Source organism: Neophocaena asiaeorientalis, unplaced genomic scaffold (genome assembly GCF_003031525.2).
Source record: "Neophocaena asiaeorientalis asiaeorientalis breed wild unplaced genomic scaffold, Neophocaena_asiaeorientalis_V1.1 scaffold424, whole genome shotgun sequence".
Taxonomy (NCBI): domain Eukaryota; kingdom Metazoa; phylum Chordata; class Mammalia; order Artiodactyla; family Phocoenidae; genus Neophocaena; species Neophocaena asiaeorientalis.
The window spans coordinates 711,119-724,426 of record NW_020174430.1 but is presented as its reverse complement, the minus strand read 5'-3'; the positions used below and the strand labels follow the sequence as shown (position 1 = coordinate 724,426).

The 13,308-nt window shown below is 50.5% G+C and overlaps 1 protein-coding gene across 10 annotated transcripts in view; it reads left to right on the top strand.

Moving 5' to 3' along the window:
• SNX19 (sorting nexin 19) overlaps positions 1-9,948 on the top strand; it is a 37,260-nt gene extending 27,312 nt beyond the window's left edge. Inside the window, exons 9-13 of one of the 10 annotated variants that reach the window (XR_003004770.1) lie at positions 5,297-5,481; positions 6,259-6,346; positions 7,276-7,438; positions 8,400-8,513; positions 9,130-9,948. Coding sequence is in view for 6 of the 10 variants with exons in the window: in XM_024756837.1 (XP_024612605.1) it covers positions 5,297-5,481; positions 6,259-6,346; positions 7,276-7,408 (406 nt within the window). In the remaining 4 variants the exon portion in view is untranslated. Of the gene's footprint in view, positions 1-5,265; positions 5,482-6,258; positions 6,347-6,517; positions 7,221-7,275; positions 9,008-9,129 lie in introns of those variants that run through there. The other 9 variants (XR_003004769.1, XR_003004768.1, XR_003004767.1 and 6 more) reach the window with 9 other exon arrangements.
• Positions 9,949-13,308: the final 3,360 nt, after the last annotated feature.

The following is a 13,308-nucleotide window of genomic DNA, read 5'->3' as shown; positions in this document are numbered from 1 at the left end:
GTTCTAATTGACTGCAAACTCAGTATGAGTCAGTGCTTTGATGTGTGTGCCCAAAAAGCCAACACAGTCTTTGACTATATTAATAGAAGTATGGTGTCTGGATCAAGCAAGGCACTAATCTGCATTTTTTACTGGTCAGGGCACATCTGGAAGTTGTGTTTGGTTCTGGGCACTCTGTTTTAAGAGAATAACAAAGCAGCCCACACCCAGAGGAGGGAACCAGGATGAGGAATGGTTCATTTCTCTCCTTCATTCGTCTGATGTTGCGTGTGTTCTGTGTGCTCAGCCTTGACGTTGGCAGAATCAAAGATGTATACCTTGTGGAGGAGACTTAGCATAATAGCTGAATTTAAAAATGCATAGTGTTGTCTTTTGAAAGAGATTTGACCAAGTAACTTTAATACCTCCTGTTAAACTTCTGAGGGTATAAATAGGAGCAATGACTGGAAGTTACAAGGAGGCAGATTTTGGTGCCAGTATTTAAGAAGCATCCCTAATGAATTGAAATTACCCTCTTCAGGAGTTCAGCAACTTCCCCAAAGTCACATTCCTCATTGGTGGCAAAGCTAAGATAAAAGCCCAACTTTCTGGAGTCAGAGGCCAGAACCCTTGGCTCTGCCACGACATCACACAGGGGATTTCTACTTTGGGAGGAGGTTAGATAGGGTAACCTCTTTCCTTCCAGCTCTAAAGTTGTATGTTTCTATAAGCCTCTTGCTATGAAATGCTTGTTTCTTCGCAGTGTTTTCATTCGTGAATTGGTGAGATTGGAAAAGATAACCTCTAGGGTTCAACAGAGGATTTCTTTAACCTCCTTGGTTAAAAATACTTCAATTATTAAAGCATATTAATTTTGTATCTGCAAATTATATGTTACTAATCAAAAACAAAACCTCGTGGCTAGTTATAGAACTGTAGAACTCAGATTCCTAAATCGTGATGCTCAGTCAGTAGTCTTCCTTTGAAGCACATGTTTTAAAGATGTGGATCCATGATTTAAACCATGAAAAAGCAAAAATCAAAGAAGAAATTGTGTGAGACTCTGCAAGCCACTTCAGATTTCACAATAGTCACTGGGAGGAAGAAACAGGAGTTTCTTGCCCTTGAAGTTCATTTCCTCCTCATTCTTCTCCCCACACAGGGCAGGAAAGGATGGTGACCTAGATACACAGTCAGAGGGCCTGAACTCTCTCAGGCACAGCCGAGCAACCTGGGTCTGGCTGCTGTAGGACTGGGAAGCCTAGAGCTGAGCACAGACTGGGAGGGGCTGTCTGTAAACACACGAAGGGGCCGTAGCAGGAAGGCAGAGGCCTGGGAAAGGAATCAGAGGGAAGGGAACTGTTACTTTTATCAGGTGTGAAGTTGGCAAAAACAGCTTGTGTAAAATGGGAAATACCTTGGATCCGCACCGTCATCCTCAAGATCTCCTTTCTCTCCACCCAGTAGATTGGGCCTACTGATTTCACAAGCAAATGCTCAGAGCAGTGTGCTAGGACTGTGGTACAGAACACAGTGTTCGGGTTTATGCCACTGTAAACATTTTACAGGGCGCTTGGGGGCGGGTGGAGGTGGGGACTGTCTCCAGGAGGCTAAAGATGTGGCTTGAGCTTTTTCCTCCTTCTCTTGGAACTCTTAATTCCTTGTACCATAGCGATGTTTTTCAAACTTTTTTTAAACTTCATCTTACAGTAAAAAATGTTTTACATCATGACCCACTCTGAACACACACACGCACACACACACACAAATACAGATCTGCTGTATCCATATATACATGCATAAGTAAAAGGGTCCCAAAACTTGAGGTGCACTTTTATGTTTTCTGTTCTTACCTATTTACATTTAGGTGTTCTTTTAAACGTTGTCACAAACCACAGAGTAGACGCCATGACCTCTAATGCTGTTCAGCCACAGTCTGAGAAGTATCCTGTGCCCAGCAACCCATTCAGATGACTGCTAGCCCTGCTGTAAGGGTGACAGGATGAGCGGACGCTTGCAATCTGGAGATCTGTGTAAAGTGACAGAAGCTTAACGTCATCTTCTTTTTCTCTCTCTTTGACCTGTATTTGGTACTTGCGGTTGGTTGTAAGTGGCTGAGGCATCATCGCCCTTGTGTTGGGTACAGAGGTACAGCCCAGTGGGTGAAGAGGATTCAGGAAGCAGTCTGTTACTGTCTTTCATTTAGACTGCACCAGGCATTTCTGTTAGAATATTTTTATTGCTCTTGTGAATATTTTCTGTTATTATTTCACTGTCCTTCTCACCCTCCCTCCCCATTAAGCCATACTTATTCAGGGCCTTCCTACTCAGCCACAGCAGCAATCTTAGAAAAGAAGTGAGGGGAATTTGGCTAATTAGATGTGGTCCCTTAAAGCTTTCTCCCCTTACTCTTGAGATTTGATTCTGCTGTTTCGATGGAAAATGACCTTCTGCTAACCCTGAAGTGCCATCTTAAGCCCTAGTATTAAACTGTCTCCTTTATAACCACTGCTTCATCCCTCTACGTATAGCTGTTTCAGACCAGGTTCCTTTGAGCGTGGACTGGACATGCGCGCCCAGTGGAATGGATGCCCTGATCTCTGCATCCCACGTCTGGCATCATAGAGGCTCTTGCATGTCTCAGTTACATCTGTTGTTGTTTTTTTCTCATTTTATTGCCTATTCTGGGCCCCCTAGTGAGGCTTCTTTGTGCTCTGAATCATTCAGAGATGGCCAGACGGAACAGATGTGGTTTGGCTTTTTTTCTTCTTCTTTTCTTTGGGAAAAAGGTAGGATGGTGGAAGAAGATATCTAAATCGAATATCAGAACTAGAATAGTAGTAGAAAATAAAACCAGTGCTATTTGAGGCTATTCTCTACCTTATTTATTTTATTGTATTTACCTCATGCGTCTTGTATTATGTAAACAATAACATTTGTATTTAGTAGATGATTTCTTATAAATAATTTGTAAATAGTAAATAGTCCAAGGGATATGTGTGTGTATATCCCCCTTGAAACTTGAGCTGTCTGTTAGCTTAATAGTGATAGCAGCAGATTCCAGAAACTGATGCTGGAAAACTGTTGTGACACACTGGACTGCAGACACGTAAGTTCCATTCCTTTTGCTTCAAGACACAGATTTCTTTTTAACCTTCCCACTCCTAGGTTAAGAACAGCTTACTCTTAACTTTTTCACACTTTGGTTCTTCTTCCCAATGCCCCCATTTAGAGTTTGATGAGGTACAGTCTAGTATATTTGTATAAGTTTATATTTTGCCACGTGTACACATTTGTTTTGCGTCAAGCATGTGTGCATGAGACACTCAGTCACTGTGGAAGGGAGCAAAGAGGACCTGCTTGCCCAAATGCAGCTCGAGGTCCTGTTCCCATCGAGTGAATGACCATTAATTCAAAACCGTGAGACGCAATATGTTGTAAAACGTGCCCTGAAGGTGACCGAGGTGCCCCGGTTTGCTGTCGTGTGCTATGCTTAGCCGAGGAAGGGTTGAGTGGATGTTAAGATCTCTCTGAAGAGGTGAGTCACAGGTACTACTGGCTCCTGAGGACAAAGAGAAGGGCAAACAGCAGGGCAAGCCAGCCTGTTTTATGCGTCTGTGCATGAGAAGCTGAGCTAGAACTAACGCTGGCTGAAGCCTTCTTGTTGAGGATTCTCCTGGCTCCTTTGGAGGACTTAAATTTTTTGACTCTCAGGTCCTTGCCCCTCTCCCTCAAATCACTTAGGTGAGACGCTGGTGCGGGTCCTTCACCTTAGCTAAAGGCACACAAGTGTATGTGACTTGAGGTGAAGACGAGTTGGGTCACTTGATGCCCTGCAGAGAACCTGATCAGGTCATCGCATCCACCTCCCTTTGGTGACCCTCTTCTATAAACAGGAACAGGAATTCTTGCTCCTGGATCCCTTTCGTCAGGCGTCTCAGACTCGCTGAATGAAAAGCCCTGTAAGAAGGAGATGCGGCCCTAATAATAACAGTACAATTGTGGTGGCTATTTTAGGCGGGAGCAGCTTTGTGCCTCTCTTGATGTCCATCGACGTCTGCCATTCTTGCCCTGCCATTACCTTTCAGACTTCCTATTCTTAGAATCATTTGTGAGCCCTGGGCTTGGGGGATTGCAGCCCCCAAAGCTGGAATGCCTAGCTCGAGTGGAATGCAGACTGTCTGGCAGAGTGGAGGTTAAATAAAGTTTGCGTCGGCAGCCCCCTCTGCTCTTGGACGGGCGACAAGTAGCCCGGGTTGAGAGTGATGGCATGAGCTGCATGTGGTGCGGTACCAAATGTAGTCTTCTGTGCGTGAGTAACGTGGCTCGTGGTTCACTCACCACAGCCACAGCCATGCCGGTCTCAAAATGGGACCTGCTAAGGAGGCCTCTGCAGTCTTAAACCCCAGCTAGTGACCGTATCACTCTGAAGAAATGCAGAGACAAAGAATTAACGTTGAAACGCCTTGCAGGAACTGCAGGTTTGGTATACCTGCCCCCTCAGAGTTACTGACTCGTTTTTGAAAGCAAGACAGAGGGGTAAATTGTCATTGTAATAAGAACAGTTGCCATTCAGTCAACCACTATTTCACCTGGGAAGTTTCTGTTATGGGGACTCTTGTGGAGCTTACAGTTCAGCTGGAAAAGTCGAGCTGTGCATACATGAGAAGAGAATTCATGTTCCAAAGTGGAGTTCTGGTGCCAAATCTGTGTTCTAGAACTGAGTGCCAGAGGAGGCCTGAGGAGAGAGAGCATTTCTGGCTGGAATGCTCAGGAAGGATTTCGTGGAGGAGGTGGAGTTTGAACAGGTTTTGCCAGAGGGACAGATTTCTGTTACTGGAACGCAGAAGGCCTGGTGTGTAAGGAGCAAGGGGCAGACGAAGGGAGTCCTCAGGACAGGTCCTGGGGGCTTGAAGAGCAACTGGATACGGACAGGGTGGCTGGGGAGAGGGATTTGTACAAAATCACCAAACCCTGCACTCTGAAGGCTGTGTGTACACGTTACTGAGAAGTTCTGGTGCTTTCCACTGGAGGACAGTTGGAAAGGTGCAGCCTTCCCCAGAGCCACAGGCCCCTTTAATGTTCTGTTCTAAAGCCCCTAATACTACACGTGCCTCATAGCAGACACTCAGTGGATAATTAAGATAGTATTATTACTCGTCTCCAAATTCTGTGATCCCAAGTTGTTGACTGGCTTGGTTTTACCTGTGAGAGTCGGTGCTCACTTGGCTTTGCTCTGTCCTGATTGCTCACATGACTCACACCTCGCTGCCTCCTTTCCTCCAGGTTTACCTGACCCTTCTGTCTTCGACCACAGGTGGCTAGAGGTGCAGGTAGCTACTCTGACGTGTCCTCAGCGCTGGGTGCAGTACCTCCGGCTTCTTCAGGAATCCATCTGGCCTGGCGGGCTTTTGCCTGAGTATCCTCGACCCGTAAGGACCCAGGAGCAGAAGGCGGCTGCTGAGAAACAGGCTTTGCAGAGCCTGATGGGAGTCCTGCCAGGTGATTGGACAGTGAGCCCGACTGTACCAATAACTGTTCCTTCCCCTCCGCTTCACCACCATTAGCCACACCCTTCCCCGCTTTTTAAAAGGGCCTTGACTGTGGCTAAACGCAAAAATTTGTTGACCCACCATTTCTGAGGCTAACAGGAAAATGATCAGGACTTCCAGTGATGCTAAGGGAATGGGAAGGCTCACTTTAGGGCAGGTCTCTTCATTTTCCCACCAGATGAAGACTTCTGGGTCTCTGCTTTGGACCAGGGAAGAAAACGATACAGGTCCTGCAGAAGCTGAGCTTGGTAACTTGGGGCCAGTGAGTGAAGTGCATGGTCCTTAGCAGTAGATAAAAACAAACTCTGAAGAAGGCTTTTACCCTTTGCTTTATATGGTTTTTGGAGGGCGGGGAAGGCAGTTTGTTGCCTCCGGTTGTGCTGGGGGAAGCAGGGTACAGTAGTGAACTCTTAGCCTTGGACAGTGTTATTCACTCTTACTTACCTCTGTTCTCCAACCTAACCTGTTGTATCAGAAGTACCTGCACTTTAGTGACGGGTTACCAGATTGTTTCTTGAGGCCCATTCTAATTTAGATACCTAAAGTTAAGAAACATTTTTCTTGGCTTTTCCCTATTTTCTGACGATTTTAGTTTGGCTGTGTGGTTCAGAGGTGTGCCAGAAGTACCCAATATGATTAAAGACAGCAGATATCTTGAGGAGACAAACCCCTTAGAAGCTGAAGCTTCAGCGGTGACACTAAAACCACATCTGTTTTTCCTCTTCAGATATCGTCGTAGAAATCCTTGGGGCGAACAAATGCCGGCTGAGCTGGAGTCTTGTCTTGGAGTCACTGCAGCAGCCCCTCATCAACCGGTAGGCATGGCTGATGCCGTCTCTGGTCTGAGGCATCTCGGGTTTCTGGGTGAACAGCTTCACTGAGAGGAACGGTGCCGCAGTCTCTCCTTGCCCTGGGCCCTGGCCCCAGAGTGTGATGACCAGGTCCACACACACTGGGTAAAACCCACTGTGCTGGCTTCTGAGCAGGTGTCAGGTGGTCGGAAGCTGATGGGACCAGCCACCGTTTGCATTTGGAAGAACTCGATGCAGGCCCCGACGTGAGCTACTGAAAAGGCCCTGTCACCCCCAGGCCTGTTCTTCCTGACACCTGCCTGCCCCTGTGAGCATCTCGAGAGCAGCCCTTGGCCTGGGCAGTACTTTCAGCCTGGGTCTTTGCCTGATGTGAGGTAGACAAGATGAGGAGTTGGCCTCTGATAAGGGGACCAGAAATGCTGTGCACCTCCTTGAATAGTGCAGAGAGGTCAGTGCTTCCCTGGCTGGTGCCTTGGGGTGGAATCTTCTGCACGTGTTGAGTGCTCGCCCACTCCCCTCACCCCCGTCCTGCAGCTCACCGTGTCTGCTCACTCGCACCTCAAGGCTCCTGGCTTTACCTCATCACAGGTAACCTGAAGATTCTTAGTAAGTTGTTATCACAGGGATTTTCCCCTCCTTTAGAGTTCTTCAGAGCAGTGCCAGTGTGCTAATGTAGCTAGCTATAAAGCAATGTGGAATTTCCTAACATCTAGTCTCGAGTACCATCTCCACCTTTACTGGGGTCATAGCCTTTATGAGTTCAACAGACTTTCATTTCGTGACAGAGGCTTTGTCCAGCTGTTGATGTTTGGAGTCCACTAAGGATATCAGTAGAGGGGAAAGGGAGAGGGAAGATAAATGTCATAAACAGGATCTGGTGTCTCTAGACCGAGCCAGACCCTCCTCTGAGTTGTTTTGTTCATTTGTTTCAGGCATTTGATTTACTGCCTTTGGGACATCATCCTGGAATTCTTGGATCTCAGTGCCTCTGCTGAGGAGTCCGCCATAACCAGCTCTGCCACAGACACTCCAGGCAGCCCCAAGAAGATGGGCATCTCCCCTTAACCAGAGGTTATTTCACCCATTTCTTCGAAGGTTAGGAAGAGAGCATTACTCTGCCACCCAGAGACCAGTCAGGAGGGCTGTGCCTCTGGAACTGGGCTGTGGCTCAGAAGGCCTGGGGTCTCAGTGGCACAGTTCTCCCCCAACTTATACTCCATTTGTAGCAGGCGATGAGGGGGTATATGGACCAGTTGCGTGCATACCCATTTCCATGCCTCTTTGGTGGTGTTTGGACTGTTGCTGGTGGGCGGATCCTGCTTCCTTTGGAAAAGGAAGCTGTGAGGTAGAGGAATGAGCCCCTTTTGCCTCTCCTTTGCCCTCCTCCCTAAGGTTGTTTGCCGACAGCCTGGCCCTGTGCACACGTGTGCCTCGCTCACCAGTGCAGGCTCTAGGTAGACCAGGAGAAAAACCATAGCCAGATTTTCTTAGAGAAGACAATCTTCTGAGTTCTCTGTTCCCACCAGGAAACTGAAAATTCGTTTGGGACCACTCTTGAAAGCCAGACCCCTGGTCCTACCTAGCTTCCCAACAGCCCCGCAAGAGGGAGGGAAACCTTTCTCAAGGCGTGCTTCCAGCACATCGGCCCCGTAGAGGGTGTCACTGAAGGCTTTCTCCCTGGGTGGCTGTACTCTTCCTGTCCCAAAGACCTCAGCACAGACTGACAACACTTCTGGTAGATCCACCCGACCCTCCGTTCCCTCTCCTGAAAGACAGCTGCACCGCAGGTTTTCTTTACTAGCTTTCTAACCCCCTCCCCAAGAGCAAGTGAGTTTTGACCTTTGTGGCCTTCTCAGTCTTTCTTCAACCCAATCGAATGGCAAGTTGCATATTCAGCCCAGAGCTGCCCAAGGGAAGGGAAGCACTTGCTTCTTGGCTGAGAATGCCCAGAGGAGTGAGGGCTCTCTCTCTGCAAGTCTCTGGCAGGGAACTTTACTCTAAGCCAAGAACATTAGCAGCTTACCCAGAAACAGCTTTTTACTTCCTGTTCCTTCAGGATCTAATTAGTCTTGAAGAGCACCAGTGGTGAAAGCAAAGGCATGGCGTCCATTAGAAAGACGGACAGTTCGTAGAAATTGGTGGAAGGAGAGGAGGGACGGAGAGCCAGGAGGTAGGCGCTGCACGTAGGTCTCACCGCGGGGGGTTCGCTCACCCTCGTCCCTTTAGCTTGCGCTTGCTGGGGCGTGCCTGATGCCACTGAACTGGGACCCTTCCGCTTGGAGGAGGGTCTTGGGGTTGGACTGGCGAGAACAGGGTGGGTCTAGGACAAGTGTCAAAGTTCTCTTAGATTAAAACGGCTCACGGGAGAAAGCTGTGAAATCTTTCTGCTTCCCCGCACCCCACCCCGGAAGGCTCTTAACCATCAAACATGTAGTGAGGTAATTGGGGGCTTTAGTGGTAACTGTTAGTGCCTAAAGGCAAGCGGATGAATAAGGTCATGTCACTTGGTTCCTTCTGCCTTAAAAGTTGATTGTTGGGCTTCCCTGGTGGCGCAGTGGTTGAGAGTCCACCTGCCGATGCAGGGGACATGGGTTCGTGCCCCGGTCCGGGAAGATCCCACATGCCGCAGAGCGGCTGGGCCCGTGAGCCTTGGCCGCTGAGCCTGCGCGTCCGGAGCCTGTGCTCCGCAACGGGAGAGGCCACAACAGTGAGAGGCCCGCGTACGGCAAAAAAAAAACAGAAACAAAAGAAAACAAAAAGTTCATTGTTTCACTTTGTGGCTCCAGAGTTCTCAGAGCGTCTCCCACCCGGGGCACTCACAGGAGAAGCCGCTCAGCATTTCTCCCTGTGGTAAGTATCTGCAGGGTGAGGGACTGCAGGGGGCCCAGCGACACCGTGCTGCCCCTCCCTCCCACCGCCAGGGCCAGGGTGCTCTCCAGGAGAGGTGGGGGCGGCCCCGTGCTCTGCTGCCCTTCTCTCCCCATGCTTTGCTCTCGTGTGTACTTGCCACCTATGTTGCTTTGAATCTCTGCTACCAGTTCTGGCTCAGATATGACACAAAACCAGTACACAAGCTGACAACACCGTTAAACCCCTATAATGGTAAATTCTAAGCAATCTTTTGATACGTCCAGCCCAAAGAACACTTCCTTGTATTTCGTGTTCTATAAGAGACCCCACCTCCATACTCTCTGCCCCAAAAAGATCAGCTGTCTGCAGACCCTCCTCCTACCCAGAAGGGAAAATAATGGATATCGTCAAGGAAATAATCAAACCCCATCTGGCTCTGAAACGACCTCCCGTGTTTAGGTAGTAGGTTCAGACAACAAGGGAGATAAGCATTTGGGAGCAAGCCACAGGTCTCAGGAAAAGATACTCCAGCTGAGAGAGTGATGAATGAAGAAGTGGACCTACACTAACCTGGAACATTCGTGATTCTCCTTTTGCCCTACCCAGCCCATTCATTTCCAACTTCCACTCTTCCTTTGCTCATGGCACCCAACAACAGTTGTTAGGTCCTGGGCGGAGTAAAAATATGTGTCAACATGGTCCCTGGCTATATGAGTTAGGTTGCTTTAGCCTGAAATTAAATTACTAGAAACATTTATTGTCTTCCCTCAGATCAGTACCTGAGTGGGTGAGGCCCAGGGGTTGATGGATTCAACAACTCTGACCTCATAGAGGGCCCAGATTCTTCCCATCTTTTTGCTTTGCCCTTGTAAACATGTTAGCTCGTTCTCAGACTGCCTACCTTCATAGTTGCTGTGCTTCAGGGCATCACATTCACATATAACAGATATCCATGAAAGAACGGGGGCATCTCTCCCACGTTTTCTTCTAAAGAATGAGGAAACCGTTTTCCAGAAACCCTCCAAGATTCCTCTTCTGACTCGTTGGCCAGAACTGCCCGCCCCTAAGCCAGTCCACTGACATTGAGGATGCATGACCACGACTGGCTCGTAGTCGTGTTTGTCACCCAGGGAGGAGGTCACTCTCCCGGAAGATTAGATACCTGAAAAAATAATTAGATGTTAGCAAGGAAGAAGCAGAGAATGGGCGTTGATAAACAGTGTCAGGTGCAGGGGCCATCCTGCCAACATCACCAAAGTCCCCGGTGCTCTAAAAATAGCGAACCAGCTAAGGGTAACGTTTGCGGAAGGTGCCATGTGAAGCCCTTCACGTCCATTACCTCACGTAACCCACACATCAGCCCCATGAGGTAGTTCTACTCTCTGTCCCCACTTTATAAGGGAACAGGAGGCACAGAGACGGTGACCTGCCAGTCACTTGAGGGAAATGGCAGAGCTGAGATACAAATCTTGTCAGTCTGCCCTCAGGCCCACACACATAACCATTGTGCTAATCTCCCTTTCTTCTTACAAAGCAAAATAAGACGGGTTCGCACTTTGAAGGAGCCTATGGTCTAGTAGACGTCTGTGGTAAAGGGCCAGGGAACACATATTTTGGGCTGTGTGGCCACATGGCGGTCTCTGTTGCAGCTGCTCCGCCCTTCCACTGTGGTGTGAAAGCAGCCACAGGCAATGTGTATTCAGATGACCGGCTGTTGGCATAAAGCTTTGTTCACACAGAGGGCAGCCGGTTGGGTTTAGCCCAGGAGTAGTTTTTGCAGCCCCCTCGTCCAGTGAGAACTGTGCTTACTGAACTGGAGTGTGTGCGTGAGTGACCTGGCGCCCTGGTAAAGGCCTAGCGAACTGCATTCTCTCAAGCTCCCAGAGGTAGCCAGTGAGAATGCAGGCCCTCAAGCGCACCTCAAGTATCAGCGGCTTAGGACTCGGTCGCCACCTCCAACTGGGTGCAGCAAATGCACCACTAAATGGCAGGAGGGGCCCTTAATTGAGGCTGGGGAGCCAGGGAGAGCCTGAGGTGGTAACATCGGAATTGACTCCTAAAGGATTAACGGGAATTAGCCGGTGAAGCAACGGGGAGGTGTCCAGGTGGAGAGCACGGTGAACCAGGTGGCTAGAGTTACGGGGAGTCCCCGGCATACACATCCTGTCTGGCCTCTTATCTGAGGTGCCCCGAGCGGCCAGGCCCACAGGACAGATGGAATGGCGGTCGAGGGCCAGGGCTGGCCGTGTAGCGGGTGCGGAGGTTCCGCCTCGCGAGAGAGGAAGCAGTCCTGAAGACCCGTCTACACCAGTGTGAGTGTCTGTAACCCTGCTTAACCGCACACTTCGAAGTGGCTGAGACGGCACGTTTTGGTGTATGTTACAGCAATCCAGACATTTTAAAGACAGCTGCGTGCGGCCCAGCACAGGGCGAGCCCGGTGTGTGGGGAGGGAGGGGCGAGAGCCGAGGCGGGAGCCCGGGGGGGGTCAGGCGGAGGGGGCCTGTGGGCACGAGGGCCCGGCGGGTGACGGACCTCGGTGGGTTCCCTCTGCATGGTGGGGGTCAAGGACGAGTCCCCCCTGAGAGCGTCTGTCATCTGCAGGCCTGCTACCGGGAACGGGGGGCTCGGGAACGGGGGGCTCGACCACACGCGCGCGAACCGCCTGGCCAGGTCCTGCCCCTGGGACTCGGCTCCTGCCTCAGCCCCTCCTGACCCCCTTGCTCCCTCCCGGCCTGTTCCCGCCGCTGCCTGCATATGAGGTGGCGGAGTCCTCGCCCTGCCACCTAGTCGGCTCTGAGGACGCCATGTGGTTGGGTAACTCACCTGCACCGAGACTCAGGTCTCTCTAGAAAAAGGGGCGAAAACGTTACAACCCTTTTGAGAGTCCATCGAGATCACGTGTAAGAGCGGGTTTGTCAAGCGCCAGCGCCCTGCTGGGACGCAGCGGTGCCATTACTGGCCCCTCCTCAGCTCCTGGACGGAGCCGTGGAGCAGCCTGGCTCCGGACCCCCGGCGGCCGCGCTCTGGCCAGACCCCGCCGCCGCGGCCCGGGAGCCTGCAGTTGCTCCTCGCCGTCCTGCGCGCTGCGGACGGGAGCAGGAGCCGTAACGGGGGAGAAGGGAAAGCATGATGCTGCGCTCCTTGAAGCCCCGCTGGACGGGCCCCGCCATAACGCGGCTCCTCTGTCCCCTTTCCACCGGGAGAGCCGGAAGTCACAGGGCAGCGCTCGCTTGCACTGCCTTGGTGGGCCAGAGAACAAAGCGCTGAGGGCGGAAGGGTTCCCAGCCAGCAAGCCTCCGTCGCTCCTCTGTGGCGTAAAGGGTGAGGAGGCCGCTACACACGGAACACTGGCAGCTACCCCAAAGCCCCTCCCGCACCCTGAGACTGGTCTGCCACTTCGTAGTGCACAGAGACGGCAGGGTCTGGTTTTCTTAAAAACAGGCAGGAAAACGCGAACTCGGAAGAATGTGTCAAGCAAGAAACAAGTGAAAATCATCATAACGTTTCCCGGCCGTGAGCCAGGAGCAGCGGGGTTGAAGCAGAGGCAGCACGAAGCGGCGGAGGAGGTTCGGGCGCCAGCAGCCCCCCTGGCACGTGCACTGCGCTCTTCTCAGATTGGCTGAGCCCTCCTGCCGCGTCCCGCGCACTCCCACCTGTCTCTGGTCTGAAAGTACCTGCGAACTCGGCTTTTCTGGAAGTGCACACAAGCAAGTGATAGGATACAGAGGACTACTCCTGGCTTTGACGTCTTCACCAGCAGGACAGAGTCTGGTTTCCCTGCACATCTTGATCCTGCAGACCTCACCCACAGGCGCTTCTCTAGGCGCCACTGGCACACTGCTTCTGGGTGTGGAGGACTGGAGGGGAATGAAAGAAAAGTAATAGAATCAAGATCCAAACTTAGAAAACGTTTCCCAAGTGACATTATCTACTCATTTTAATCCCACATAGGCCTCTTTCTCACCAATGGTCGTTTAGGAAATGCAAGCTAATTTTGGTATTAAAGTGCCGTAAAGGTTAAGGAGGTAAATCTGCGGCTTATATATAAATAATCCACACTTTGACTTTTTCTCAATTGAAGTGTAGTTGATTTACAATGTTGTGTTAGTGTCAG